Source organism: Carassius auratus, chromosome 19 (assembly GCF_003368295.1).
Source record: "Carassius auratus strain Wakin chromosome 19, ASM336829v1, whole genome shotgun sequence".
Taxonomy (NCBI): domain Eukaryota; kingdom Metazoa; phylum Chordata; class Actinopteri; order Cypriniformes; family Cyprinidae; genus Carassius; species Carassius auratus.
This window is the reverse complement of record NC_039261.1, coordinates 8,324,598-8,339,486: the sequence shown is the minus strand read 5'-3', so window position 1 is coordinate 8,339,486 and position 14,889 is coordinate 8,324,598. Positions and strand designations below refer to the sequence as shown.

The window sequence follows — 14,889 nt, the reverse complement described above, 5'->3', positions numbered from 1 at the left end:
TTTATTTTTAACACTTAGTACATCAGATTTGCCTTTAGGGTTGACGTCACAGTTGAACGTTCTGTTCCTGTTCTGATGGAGAGTGGCAGTGTTTATTTTTAACACACGGTGGCGCCATTTCGACCTGACTAGTGCTCAATCACTGTAGCCACATTTGTGATTAGTAGAACACAGACTAATTTCTGCGAATCAAATCTAGTTTTCAAAGAACCACGTCTAAATACATATTAAGCCGTCGTGTAATTAATAAAAGTTTTATTGTAATTTGCCACTCCGTGAATTGCTGAAGTGACTCAAAAAAAAAATTAGAACTTATTTACACTTTGCATTTACATCAGATACATCTTTGCTCTTTCTACCACAACTACAGCCAAACTCCCCGAACAAGTTCACGCAATCTTCATCATATTCCAACTTATGAATTCATCAAATGCAGCCAAAGATAATTTATGGGGAACATAATTACCTTCTGAGGCTTAGTCACGCGACAGATATCGCTCGCTACGACATGTGTCAATGGCGTGAGTGCTTGCATTTGTAACAGCATACCGCCCAAAAAAAATTAAACTCCGTCTCGGCTTTTTTATCCTTTTAATACCAAAAAATGAAACGGTTGAGTCACGGGTTTGTGAATGAGAATGAGCGCTAAGCTTTGGGAGGTCAGGCGGCATTCCTTACCCGGCCTACAGCTTAAAAGGAAGGCTTGATTAGAAGGGAACACAGAAAGCAGTAGAAAGACTCAGATGTGCAGTCAGAGCAATGGCTAGAAACTCATCCTAACGTTCAGTTTTTGAGATAACAAGTGGTTTACTAAGAACTAGATTTATTTTTATTATTATTATTATTAACACAGCTGCTAGTTGCGTTATTCTTTCATTTGTTTTCTTTTATTGCTATTTATTTTATTTTAAAATGTTTCTGAAAGCCTTTATAGAGTATAAATAAAACTACACTTCCTGTAAGTTGTGTGAGGCCTTAACTTCATTTTGTAAAAATGCCTTGTCTAATGCAGTGAACAATTACTGGATTAATTAGTAAGGATTGGATCTTAATATTTGAGATATGGGGCCTGGTTAATATCTGTACCTAATCCTAGCATGATTTGGATTAATTAACTCTGTTTGTCTTGGCTGCTGAGTTTCTTCATGAGAAATGATGTTTGTGATGAACAAACTGAATTGGAAGTTTGGAGTTGACAAAACCCGATAAAGCCAACCTTGTTAAGATCAAGTTGACTGGGCTCACAAACCTTCTATCCCAACTCAGAGTTTGAACCAAAGTTTGTGATTAACTGTGGAGTGCGTGCACCTGAACACGTGTACAACTGTTGGCGCAAACAAGATTAAACTGATTATTTGATTTTAAATATGGTTATTTTTCTTACAGAAATGCATCCATCCACTACAGGAGCACTTTGTTCACCCCACGGAGCCGTGTGAGACACTTTATATTAAGGATGGGTGCTTTTTATTTAACTTCTTTTGGACTGATGCACTGCAACACCCGCTGAGTGCCATTAAACAGCTCGAAAGATCAAAGATTCAAAGATCATTTTTAATAATAATAATAATATTTCATTTTTGTGTCGTTATTAAAAATGTAATACATTTAAATGCATTTACAAAGCAGGAATAAACACTTCTGCTGCAGCAAATGAAAGAAAATCTATGTCTATGCATTTTATTGTAAAGCTTGAGTTCTCCATTACCACTCCCCTATATAAACTGTGTTTTGACTATCAGTCTTTACAAAGTCCTGTTTAGTTCTGTCTGGCATTTCTGAGCATTTTCTTTTGTTTGTTTCCTGTCGTTTTTTGATCTTGATCTTCTGTTACTGATTCTGGATATCCCTGACATACCTGACACTGCTATCTGATTCCTGCCTGTTTGACCATTCTCTTATTAAACATACTGCAAATGGATCCGAACGTCTCGGACTCCACATTACAGAACACTTCGCCAAACCAGGATCCAGCAGCCTTAAGGAGAACATCCAGTTCAGTCATTAATCCAGTAGCCCAACTTATGTGTCTACGTCAAGGAGTTCGGCCCATCGAGGACTATGTGATGGACTTTGTTGAGTTGGCCCATTTGTCTAACATCAACAAGGTATGCCTGATGATATTTTTTCGTGGTGGCCTATCACTCATGCCTTTGCATGATCCTCACTGGACTCTGCAGTTTTACATTGATCCGGCACTCCAACTGGGCAGCTCTGCATATACTGTGGGTGTTGTGGAGGAAGAACACGGCACGTTTGCAGTATCCACCACTCCTGAGCCTCTTCCTGTGTTGGCCGCCAGTCCAGCGCCACTGCACAAGATAGCTGCCAGGCCAGCGCTTCTGCACAAGATGTCCCCAGCATGAAATGGCAGCCGCAGTTGATCTTCCAGAATCAAGTCGCCGCTGATCTGCAGAGACAAGTCAAGTCGCCGCTGATCTGCCAGAGCCTTGTCTCATCCTGTCTGTTGCACCCAGCAATGTTCTCTCAGCCTGTTGCGTTGCTGTCAAGGAGACTGTTACTGCTGCAGAACCTTCGGAGGTGTCAGTAGCATCCATCCACGAACTTACGGTCTGTCCTGTCACGGCCATGGAGACCGTCCACCAACTCACCGCCTGTCCTGTCACGGCCACAGAGGCCATCCATGAACTCACCGCCTGTCCTGTCACGGCCAATAAGGCTGTAATTAACCTGTTTATGTTCTCTGTTTCTGTCCTAACTGACCAGACTTGCTCTCCTTTGGCTGCTTCTCCAAATTGCCCACCCTCCCAGACGCTCCTGCCTCCTCCACAGCTGTCATCTGGCAGTCCCTCTACTCGCCCTCAGCCCATCATTGCGGTGCGAACTCCGCGGGACTTCCATCCTCCAGCATGGCCGGAGTCTCTCTCACCTACACCTTCAGCCTCTGAGGCCTGGACGAGGCTGACCCGTCAGCTCCACCATGGCTCCTAGCTTCCTCCTCTCAGCTGTGGCTCGGCAGTCCACAAGCTCCACCTGGCTCCCTCATCCCTCCGGCTCCGCTTTGGTCTGGGATCATCCATCCTATGACTCAGGACTTCACTCCTCTGGCTTCACCACGTCCCCCCGGCCCTCCGGCTCCGTCAGGCTCCTTCATCCCCTCGGCTCCACCTCAGTCCTCTGTCGCTCTGGCTCCACCTCGGCCTTCCGGATCCACATCTCTGCATTAGTCGCCATAGCCATAAGTTACGCCTAGGACCTCCGGACCCTCCCCGTCACCCTGGCTCTGTGGATCTCGTCTCCGCCTCGGGCTCCTCCTCCACCTGCTCCATCGATGTTGCCCGGCCCCCTGGAGTCGGTGGCCATTCCTCCTCCATGGCTCCACCCACTGTCAGCTCCACCTTGGGCCATTAAGGCTGTGGCCTGGGTCCAGCTGGACTCCTCTTGCTCCAGGTCCCTCCTGTATCCTCCCTGGCTCCTCCCTCCATCCCTCCCTATGTTCCGCCTCCACTCCTCCTCCCACCTGAACTTTGATTTAATCTTAGTTAGGGGCGTTTGGAAGCCACTCCTTTGGGGGGGGGGGGGGTGTAGACCACTGCCTTCGATAATGAACACGATATTGTGTAGCTTGTCAGAGATCTACTGCTCTGTCTATTAAGTGCCACTCCATTTGAAAGCAGGCGATTTAGGGCTAATCACGGAAACAGATTTACTGACTAGATGCGCATTATCATATCGTTAGATATATCACCCAGCACTTTCACTTATTAAACATACGCAGTTGGATCCAAACGTCTCTGACTCTACATTACAATATGTGTAACAAAATGTTACGGATTTTGTATCAATACACGAAGCCACTTTCGCATACCACTGCAACAAATTTGAGGCATCATGCCAATATGACACTTCACCATGTGTCTCTGCTATGCTTTGGCATATTGACACCAAACTTTGTGTGTGCCATTGTCATCTCTCATGGAACACACCAAAATGGTTTGATTACAGCACCACCTGTTGGTCAAAAGTGATAAGCCATTTAATCGTATTATTAGTGGTTGTATTTATGATTTTTCAGGCATTTCAAATACAATCATCCTAAAATTACTTTAATTGCTCATTGTTGCACTTCGTGTGATGCTCCATTCCATGCTAGGCTACTCAACTTTCCACTGGAGTGCTTGGCCCCGTAATTGCTGCTTGCAGCTATATTTATTATTGTAGCCAGTCACCTTGTGCCAGCCCATTGTTGTCATTGAGAAAGCACTTTTAGCTGTTTGCTTGGCACAGCCGTTGTGTTGATAGTTTAGACACCTCATCATATCAAAGGGGAAACCCACTGGATCAGGATTCAACTCTGGATGTGGTTCTAAATTCCATTACGTGACCCTCAGTTACTGAGCTCTCATACTGATTTAGTACTGCTTGGTCTACCTTGAAAGGTTATTCAAGTAATTTGAATAAACCTAACCCTAAATTTATTTGTATAACAGCTTTACAGCAAAATAATAATAATAAATAAATAATAATAAAACCTTATTTAAATGCAAACAGTACATATGCAAACATTATTAGAGCAGATGTCACTAGAGAGACGTCACTAGTATTTAATATAACTTGGGCATTTTGTTGATTTTACAAAGTATAACCCATAAATGACTGATTCAATACAAATTCGTCTGTTAATTTAAAAAAAATCGAATAAGTTGTTTTATCTTCTACAAGTGAATTTAGGCATCAAAACATTTTCAGTAAAAAGTGGATATTAATTTTGAGATTTGCTAAACATATTTAACAATTCTATTTAAGTGAACATTTAATAATTGCAAAATAGGGTAAGCATGCATGATTAAATATCTAATAATATCAAGTATATATACTCATAAATAAATAAAATAAATCTTGTATTTTAGTGGATAACCAGTATAATATTGATATATGATTTTTTTTCAACATGCTGGATTTTCTTACTCTGTGTATGTGCAAACCATTGTATTTTAAAGCGAGAGGTATTGGTCTAAGAGCTTTGTGCATTTATTTTCAGTAAACTAAAGAAAATAACTGTTGGATTAAACTGTTGGACTCTGAACTGGAATCATAGTTATATTGAGGATAATCCATGTGTTCCTTGTGCTCCGTTCAATTTTGGAATTTGTAAATGACTGACCCATTTATTTTGAGACAAAGCTTTATGAATTTGGCTCCTTACGATTTGCACCAGTGTCTGTACCAGTAATCTCAGAGACAGCCTGGAGCTGCACAACCCTTGCCCAGACTCTTATGGACAAGCTCGAATCCTGCGCTGTTCAGGTGCCTTAATGTTTGGGGGATTGAGGTGACAAAAGTGGGCAGGAACTGGAAAGCAAACTCCTTCTCCTGTGATATTCTGTACATGCAATCGATGTTTTAACCATGAGGTGGGTGATATAAGGACATTTTAAACTTAGCTTGTGTGTCCACCAAAACATTTTAAGCCAGGTACTTTTTTGACAACGCCCAGTTGTGAGTGCTTGAGAGCTCTTATGTGTAATGAAATGTTACTCCAAGCATTTTTCATGTTAATATTGTTGTAGTCCGTAAAAAACGCACATTTCAAAAATATGCTAGCCTCAGGAAAAAAAACTCTTTGGTGGACACTGCCTTACAGATGTGCTCTATGCTAGGTCAAGGAGTTTAGACACAAAAAGGCCTTGTATTTGGGTGGGAGGAAGGTGTCTCTGCCCTCACAGGTCCTTCAAAAGGTCTCTTTCATTCAAGGTACTGGAACCACACCAGCTAGTCCTGCTCAGCAGAAGATACAACCATGCTTCTGTTCCAGCCTCTGGGCAGCACATGAGTCATGACATCATTTTGGAAAAGGAAGTAATGGATCTGGAAGTTGGTTTAAGAGAGACAGGTTCTAGTCAAGCAACAGACTGCACAAACTGTGTTTGTTTTGTGCTTGTCTGACCCAGAGTATAATTTGATGTATAAATAATTTATGTAAAAAGTAATTGTCTAGTCACAATCCGAATAATCTTAAATTCCACATAATTGGTTCTGCAAAGTTTTTAGGATTTTGTATCATTATGTTTAATTTCATTATTTTGTATCTTCCTTTTTCCAGTCACTAGCTGAATAAGGAATAGCATACTTTTTCTATTTATCTTAATATTCTGAAATATACGATAATATGCTATTCCGAATTCAGCCATTGTTAAAATGTCCTCTTCCTCTTCTATTGATTTATTCTTTAGTCTTGTCTTGTTATTGGTTGCTGTTCATTAGTCCTGTTTAGTCTTTGTGTATGTGTCTTTTGAGCTTGTTTCCCATCTGCTTGTAAAAGTTCTCACGTCTTGTCTTTGCTCTAGTATTGTTTTAAAACAGCTTGGTTTTGTTCTGAGCTGAATTTGTTTTGGGCTGTTTTTGCCTTATGTCATGTTTTTTTTTTATGGCTCTGAACTGTTCTTGAACTTCTTGTTATTATTTTTGGGTTCCTGCTTCATTGCAAAGCAGTTAATAAAGTGCATTGCGGTTTACTAGTGGTAGGAGGAAGGAGGCTTTTAAAGGAAAACGCCATCATTTTTCCATATTTCACTATGTTCTTCCCTCAGCTTAGACGAGTTGATATGTACCTCTCCCTTCTCAGTGTGTGCACTTAATCGCTGTAGCGCGTGTGTAGCTTAGCACCATTAATTTCTTAGGATCTAAACAGGGATGAATTTAGAAGCCACCAAACACTTCATGTTTTCCCTATGTAAAGACGGTAATATGAGTAGTTACACGAGTAAGTATGGTGGCACAAATAAACAGTGGCGATTTTTCAGGACTGATAATATTACTGCGCCGAGGTCTAAGTGCTGCGAAGTGGTCATTTGCCATACATTATAGATATCTTTTTTTTTTTTTTTTATCTGGCACTGTTTATTTTGTGTTACCATACATACTCGTGTAACTATGGGAATGGGTGATTTAAAAAAAATAGTGGACCCACTTTATATTAAGTGACCTTAACTACTATGTACTTACATTTTAATTAATAATTTAGTACAATGTACTTATTGTGTACATACGTTTTTACAATGTATTTATATTTAAAAAAAAACTACATGTAATTACATCTGTATTTAATTTCTGTAATTACATTTATAATTACACGGTTGACCCATACTTTACACCTTAACCCACCCTTAAACTTACCCATACCTCCAACCCTCTCCCTAACCTTACCCCTATCCCACCTCAATAGCAGCAAAAGTGTTTTACAATACAATATGAGCACAATAAGTACATTGTACTTATTTTTTATGTAAGTACATAGTAGTTAAGGCCACCTAATATAAAGTGGGACCAAAATAGTAATAGTAAAGCATATGAAAATGTGTCTAAGCACCTAGCATCAGTGGGGTACAAGCAGATCACACAAATGCAATTGCACAAACTCATATGACTGCAATTAACCTTACCTGACATCTACAAGACCAATTGTAGAACATCTGTTTTTTTTACGTTGACTGTAAAAAAGAAGGTATTGATGAAGTCAATGAAGAAGAAACAATTTAATAAACCAAACAATATTTTTGGTGTGGGAAACATTGCTGAGCACCCGTGTTCTACAGAGCACAGCGGAAGTGAGGGCCTGAGGTCTTACCAGTCCTGCTGATGTGTGTGTATTTTTAAATTCTCCTAATGTCCCTCTGTGGGCATTCAGTTTTGGATAACACAGTGCTTTCTAGGACGTGAGTGAATGTGTCCTGTGAGTGTGAGTATTTATGTGTAAAGAGCTCGTAAGTTTTCCCATATTCCCTCATCACATTTGTTGTCTATTTGCACCCATGTGCCAAAGGAAAGCGAGAAGGTGTTTATGTCTTTCAGTAGATTTGTCTCAGCATTGACATTTGGCCCTCAAAAGAATCGTGAGCATTTCTCCTGTGCCCACTGACCTTGCCCAGCTGCCGTGTGTCATCAGAATTCTGGGATAGAGGTTTGGGACTTGTATCAGTCGCTTTTCATTTTGATTGCTGGCGTTAAGAGGGGGCTCATTTATGAGTAGGTGGACCATGATTTATTCTCTCTTGTGAAACGTTTGAAGTTAATCCTGAGGTTGCTATGGATCACCTACACTTGAATAAGGACTACACAGTCTACAATTTTAGGAAATGTTATGCGATTAAGTAAAACCAAGCTCGGTCTTGTCATGCATCTTGCAGATGTCTTATGTTCAAGAGAAGTATATAGAAACTCCATGTTTAATGTTGACTAATATTACATGAAAATAATTAACCAATCATATCTGCATTGATTGATTGATTTTAATTGCTATTATTGTTTATTTACTTATTATTTAAAGTTTTAAGGATATAATTACTTTTACATTTATGCATTTGACAAATTACATTGCATTTAGGGTGTACACGTTGTCAGTTTGATCATTCCTTTGGAATCGAACCCATGACTTTGGCATTGCTGATGCCATATTCTACTGTTAGAGCTGCAGGAATGCTAAGGTGTGCTAAGTGTGTCCAGACCAGCTTTTCCCCTTTTGAAAATTTCACCTGAATTGGAAAGTAACCCAAAACATTTTTAGAAATGTCTGAGCCACAAGTATCTTTGTAAACTTTTACACTTTTAAACTTTCACACTTCTTTCCTGACTAAATGGGTGGATGCATTTAAAAGTTAAACAAATGAATAGCGTTTCATTTTTTCACCCTCGCTCATTTGCACAAAACATTTCATTCCAAAGCTTTAAAAATAACTGGTAAATGAATGTGCACTGAAATGTCATTAAGTTTCGAAACAAAAACAAGGGGTCCACTATAAAAGAATGTTGCAAACTTGCACAAGAGTGCATGCAGGAAATAAAGCATAAGGCTTAAGAGGCAAAGGACTAATGCATTCCACAATTGCTCTAAAGCAGCAGCAGCCGAAGCCATTAGGACGGTCTGCATAAAATTACATAAACTAAATGCAAGGTATTGATTGTTGATGTCCCTTTTCTTCGCTCCATCATCAGCCATCAACACACACATAACTTAGGCATTAATTCTCTAACTTTTATAACCATAGTTTACTGCAGTATAACAGTGATGAGAGACTATTACTATTCTTATTTTACTTTTGTCCTCATGGTTAGGTGACACATGCAAACAATATTGGCATTTACTGAAGCACATGTCCAGAGCTTAGAATACTGTACAGCACAATCCCCAGCACCTGTTCAAAAGGGTTAATCTTGGCCTTGACATCAACAAGATGGCCTTTTGATTGATTCTCTCCATACGACTGAGTGCATGTTTCCACAGAAGTACATTGATCCAGCATGCACTTGTATAAATCTTTGATGTTTGCACAGTTTGTCAGTTACAGCGGGGGTATATTTTTATTTCGAAATCTGTCATTTGGCGTCACAGTTAGTAAGGTAGCCTAAATATTTAGACCTTTTAAACAAAAGTTTTTATTTTGTGTTAGGAATTCATTTCATAAATCCGAAATATCGTAGGAAAAGTATTTACCTCCTCAGCTTTACGTGCCATGACTGACTTTTGGTACAGTGAGTCTTATTTCAAATGTTTGTTAAATTCTTTTAGAATGTTCGAGACTTTATTAGAGGAGCCAGAGCTCCCCAAACCGCCACAATACGCACGCTGTGTAAAGCACCTCTGTTTTGACAGTTGACTCACTGAGGGAGCGTTTGCACAAGGGTCACGCGCTTAATCGTTGTTAAAGCATGTCTGTTAGCCAAACCCCGGCGTAGCATCTACATTAGTCGCGCCGAACACCTCAGTGGATATCTCGGAAAAGATGTGACTGGTACTGAGAGAAAACAGAAAACATAATCCGTTCATCTAAATTTGGTGGCGGTGCCAGTCATCCCTCCCTCTCCTCGCATCTATCCTGCTCTCACTTTCATCAACAGCGCGCCGCGCGCAGCACGTGCCGGTTACGCACTCTCTCCGTCTACACCGCTGAGCGTCTCTTTGACTATGATATGTCACGGACTTTTGGGACAGTCTTGAAATTACCGAACTACGGTCACGGCTTTGAATTCATCTCTCACGGACCGGCTCCGCTCCCCCCCAAAGAAGCGGAATGAGCATCGCGCTCCGGAGATGGAAAACCGGGCATGTCGTTTACTTCTAAACATTTTTTGCTGTGTGCTTAGACAGGAAAACTTGAATTATGGGATGCTTTGGGCTACTTTTTTTTGTGCTGCTGGATGTATTCCAAAACTTTTGAGTAATTAATTCGCACGTTAGCGTCTCAACATGAAGTGCTCATTGTCCAGTTATGATTTAAGATGAAAACGGAGCTGAAATATTCATATCAATGTGGAATCAGGGCTTTAATGAACGTGTCATTGTTATTAGGGATAGTTACCTTAAAATAACAGTTATAACATGTAGATGCGCTCGAGGCTTTTCAACTATTTCACCTGAGTAAGCCACGTTTTGCCTATTCACTTTCAGGTTGTTTTAAAGGGATTACATGTCTTTAAGTTTAATTAGTAATTGACTTAAATGTACCTTATATTCTATTTTTTTTGTTCTAAAGTGATTGATAGAGTGAGTTTTACTGTATATGCTATTAGAGATCTTTTTTTTTTTTTTCCTCGGTGTAATCAGTTCTACTTAATCAGTTATCAGTCGCAAGGAGCCATATCGGTTAAGCCCACCGATAAATTCCAGTAGGTCTCTAAAATAGCCTTATTTTTTATGGTTATTTGCATAAATTATTCAAATTAGTATGTTACAGATATTCATTCTTAATTGAAGTGTCCATATATTTTGTTTGTCAAGATTAAGTTTGAATTTTAATTTAAATGGTGATCTTTGCAACTAAATTTAAGGAAGTCTATTATTGTTAATAATAATACAAAATCACAGTATGAATTATTATTAATTATATTATTATTTAAAATAATGTATTTTTAGTGTAGTAAGATCATTATATATCAATGTGTTCAAATTTTCAAATAAAAAGAACAGTTCTGCGACTCAGCTGTAAGACACTTAAACAAATAAAATAATCATTTAAAATCAATATCGTTTAATCTCCACTGTAAATGGTGCACTAGTTTGCTTGTGTCAACACTAAAATGTTGGGTAGCCCTTCAAATAACGGAGGGATTAGGATGCTGGCCCCCCCTGCACCCAATGATGACAGGCGGGTTGAGTTTGTGGCTCTCACAGCTGTTCACACTGAAAGAAGTGAGCCGTCGACCCCAGAGCGTGGACACCTGTCTCACCGCACCGGCTTACTGGGCACCCCACTGCCGGTGCCACCGGGCCCGAGGGCGACCCCTTCTGCCTCCAGCAAACGCTACAGAAAGTTACAGAACTACCTGTACAACGTGCTGGAGAGACCCAGAGGATGGGCGTTCATCTACCATGCCTTCATGTAAGTCACCCACAATTTTTTTTTGTTTCGCATTCAGTTTTTGTTTTACAAAATCTTAAGCTAAGCAAGAAGTGTTTTGATAAATGACCTCAGAGAAACAGTTAATGAGTGCAACGTAATTTGCTGACACAAATGGCCCACCGGCCATGCACTCGTTGTGGTAGTCTCTAATTCTGAACAAGCTGAGTTGAGACATCTTCCTATTAGGTGACCCTTTCAATAGACAATATAATTTAAGCATCAGCCAAGATTGATTTTCATCTCTCAGAATTGGATTAAATTCCCATGCTGCGTTCTTTTAACAAATCAAGTTTTCTTGAAAAGGAGAGCACCTGTTTGACATTTACAGATGCATTGTATATGGCTTTAACTTGGTTGAAATTATAAAATGCCTTGGGATGCTCTAATACAGCACATTATTAAATGTTTTATTCATTGTTGCTCATTGTCTTGCCCACTTAAAGGGCCGAATATTTAGTAAGAGATGTAGAGCAAGTGCTCCACCATGCTAACTTCGACATTTGTTTATTCAAAGTTAGTTATTAGCCCACTTCTCTTTGGTTGAGAGTCCTGTATGGTCCCTATTCTAAAATAATCCACTATATCATTTGTGTTTGACTGGTCAAAAGTTGTTCCCTGCAGGCAGGCACGTCAGAGGTCATTTATGGATGTCTTTGACTATGACTGTAGTTTTAGCCCTGTGCAAAGGAGGCAGGTGTTTGATGTCTTGTTGAACATTCTAATATATTTATTTCTTGAAAGCTGTTTTGTGATTTTTCTTAAGAAGGACCTTTTTGGTGGTTTTTATCCTCTGAATGAGCTTTAAACCCATAAGTGAGCCATTAAAGCGGAGATAGACATCGCTTCCATTCTTTTACAGTTTGAGAGCAGAAGGGAGCTTATCAGAGTCTTTAATACCTCCTCCTGTCATTCATCTCCCTCACTCAAAACCACAACACAGAATTAATTCACAGATTTTTCTAATGAGTGCTTTTAGTTTTAATTGCTAATTGCAAATTCCAAAACAACTTGTAACCACACAGCTTCAGGGTGAACAATTCAAGTTTGATTTAAAATTATGTATATTTGGATTATTTGAACAAGTGTGGGGTGTAAATGACAGTATTCATCTTTTTGTACTTTAAAGTCAACGTGATTTGGTGCCAATATATATATATATTTACACTTTTACTACTGTAACATGACATACTTCTAAGTGAAACAGGATATTCAATGACAAAAAATGTAGGGTGGGACTTGATTTTATCCACCGTGATTAGCACGTGGAAAGGGGGTGTTGGATATCAGAGTGGAGCCAGACAGAATGTGATTTTCCTAAAACGAGACCAGGGGGTTCACAGAAGAAAAAAAAGAAAAAGCTTTATAAGATCATTTGTGAGATGTTTCTGTATTTTTAAAAATAAAATTATAGATTTGATCTCATCTGTTTGTATTTTATACTTATAAAGTTGACTTTAATACAATAAATAAAAAAATTAACACTGGTAAAAATGTACAGACATTTTAACATCTAGTAACTCTTTTTTGATAGCCGTTTTTAAATGTAAAGTATGTGAAGTGTGAGTCAGAAAGTCACTAAAGTTTCAATACTAAATCTAGTCTCAGTAACTGTTTCTGTAAGTGTAAGTGTTACGTGAAGTACCTTTATTCAATGGTAAATCACTTTTGGTCAGCCTGCTAAAAGAGCCTTCCTTTTGTCCATGAAGAGAAGATGTCTGATCTGGCGTGTTTCACGCCGGTGTAATTTAAACAAGTATAGCGGTCTCTAAGCCACTGCCACTATTTGTTTACACCATCTATGTTGAGCACTCTCTCTCTCTTCCTCCTCTCTCTTTCACTCTTTCCCTCTCTCACCCGCACACTCATACTTACTAATAGCACATACACGCATATATTTATAATATAAGTTCTAAATAAGTTCACTGTAATATATTTTGTAAATATACTACATTTTTAGCAGATCATGATTTGTATGAAATCATGGGATTGATAATTATTTTATTAAACTGGGTTTATACGTCAAATAGTACTCAGTACAGTGGACATTTGCTTTCTCTACCTAATGGAAAGTAAATATTTTCCAGAATTATATTTTACTCATTATTCACATTTTTCATCATATAAATGGATCTTTATACATGGATATATATATATACACACACACACACACACACATATATAAATATATATATAAATATATTCAAAAATTACATACAAAAACATCTTACTTTTGGTAGTTACTTCATTTGCATTTATGGCAGATTAATTGACAAATTTAAAGATTTAGGAAAATATTTTGCCACTCACAGAACATCTGCATAAGAGCTCTTGAAACTGAACACTTTGGAGCAACACAGTTAAAATGCAGATGAGCATTCTTATAATAATACATAAGCTCTCTGTACAATGAATGAAACACAGTGAAGAGTTATACCTGACTTGTCAAGGTTATTGCTCTCAAGTTTCAGACTCTCAGTGTCTAATTCTCTGTTTCTATTAACACCTGGCCATGTGGCATTTGGGTGATGTAAATTCTGTTAGTGTATGGCATTGGTTTCTGAATGTGCCATCCGAGAACATCTATCATGACATGGGCATCAATGTAAGTAGCTGTCTGATTAATTATTTAGTGTCTATACACTTTTATGACAAATTCCAGTTAATTGCTATAGTGTACTTCAGCCAGAGTCTCTTAAATGTCTGAATTAGCCTGCAAATATATCCCTGTGATAATGGGAACTTTTAACTGTAGATTAAAACCATACTGCATGGCTCAGGGAAATGAAGTAGCACATTGATAATTAAATTGAGACCACGATTAAGCAGGGATGTAATCACTTAATTAGCTCTGCCCTGTTAGGCTGCTGGAGGCAATGTGTTTCTCTCATGGTATCTTGTTTTTTGCAAAACTGTCATGAAGAGCTTCTCAAACATGCTTTTCATTCTGAACACTCTTTATCTAAAATCCAGCAGTTAGATGATTTTTTTTAAACATGCCTTCAAAATTAAATAATAGGGAATGATATGACATGGTCAATATTTTGACCATGAAGTTGAAACACTGTAAAGGACAATTTGGATGGAGTTATCTTTGTAACCAACAGCTGGATTACACTTATTAACACACACACACACACACACATTATATATATTGATTGATTTGGGTGGGTAATAACAGATTACATCTGTGAAAAAGCATTTTAAGCATTACATGCAAACGAAAAGGACACCTGCTGCTGATACTGGCACAAATTCCTTTGGTTGTGACACGGAGTCATTGCTAGGACACGAGAGGAACCTTTGACACTGCTAGACGTTCTACACAAATGGCTGGTAGCCTGTAAAACGTTTATGCATGGGACAGTATTCTTTTTCTATCACCCCTGCACTCATCCCAGATTAAGATGTCTTGTCGGAGGCTAAACTTACAAGCTATCAGAGTGTTGACGTGACGTTTGTAAGAGATAGGGGTCAAAGGTGAACATACATAATGTACATGAGCGGATGCCTAGGATGCAGTAGGCCGAAGCTG

General features: G+C 38.8%; 1 protein-coding gene across 1 annotated transcript in view; it reads left to right on the top strand.

Annotated features, from left to right (window-relative positions):
* Positions 1-10,817: 10,817 nt before the first annotated feature.
* Positions 10,818-14,889, top strand: part of LOC113119342 (potassium voltage-gated channel subfamily KQT member 4) — a 43,463-nt gene continuing 39,391 nt past the window's right edge. The window contains exon 1 of the mRNA XM_026288743.1: positions 10,818-11,336. Coding sequence (XP_026144528.1) covers positions 11,035-11,336 — 302 coding nt within the window. The 5' untranslated portion in view covers positions 10,818-11,034. The remainder of the gene's footprint in view (positions 11,337-14,889) is intronic.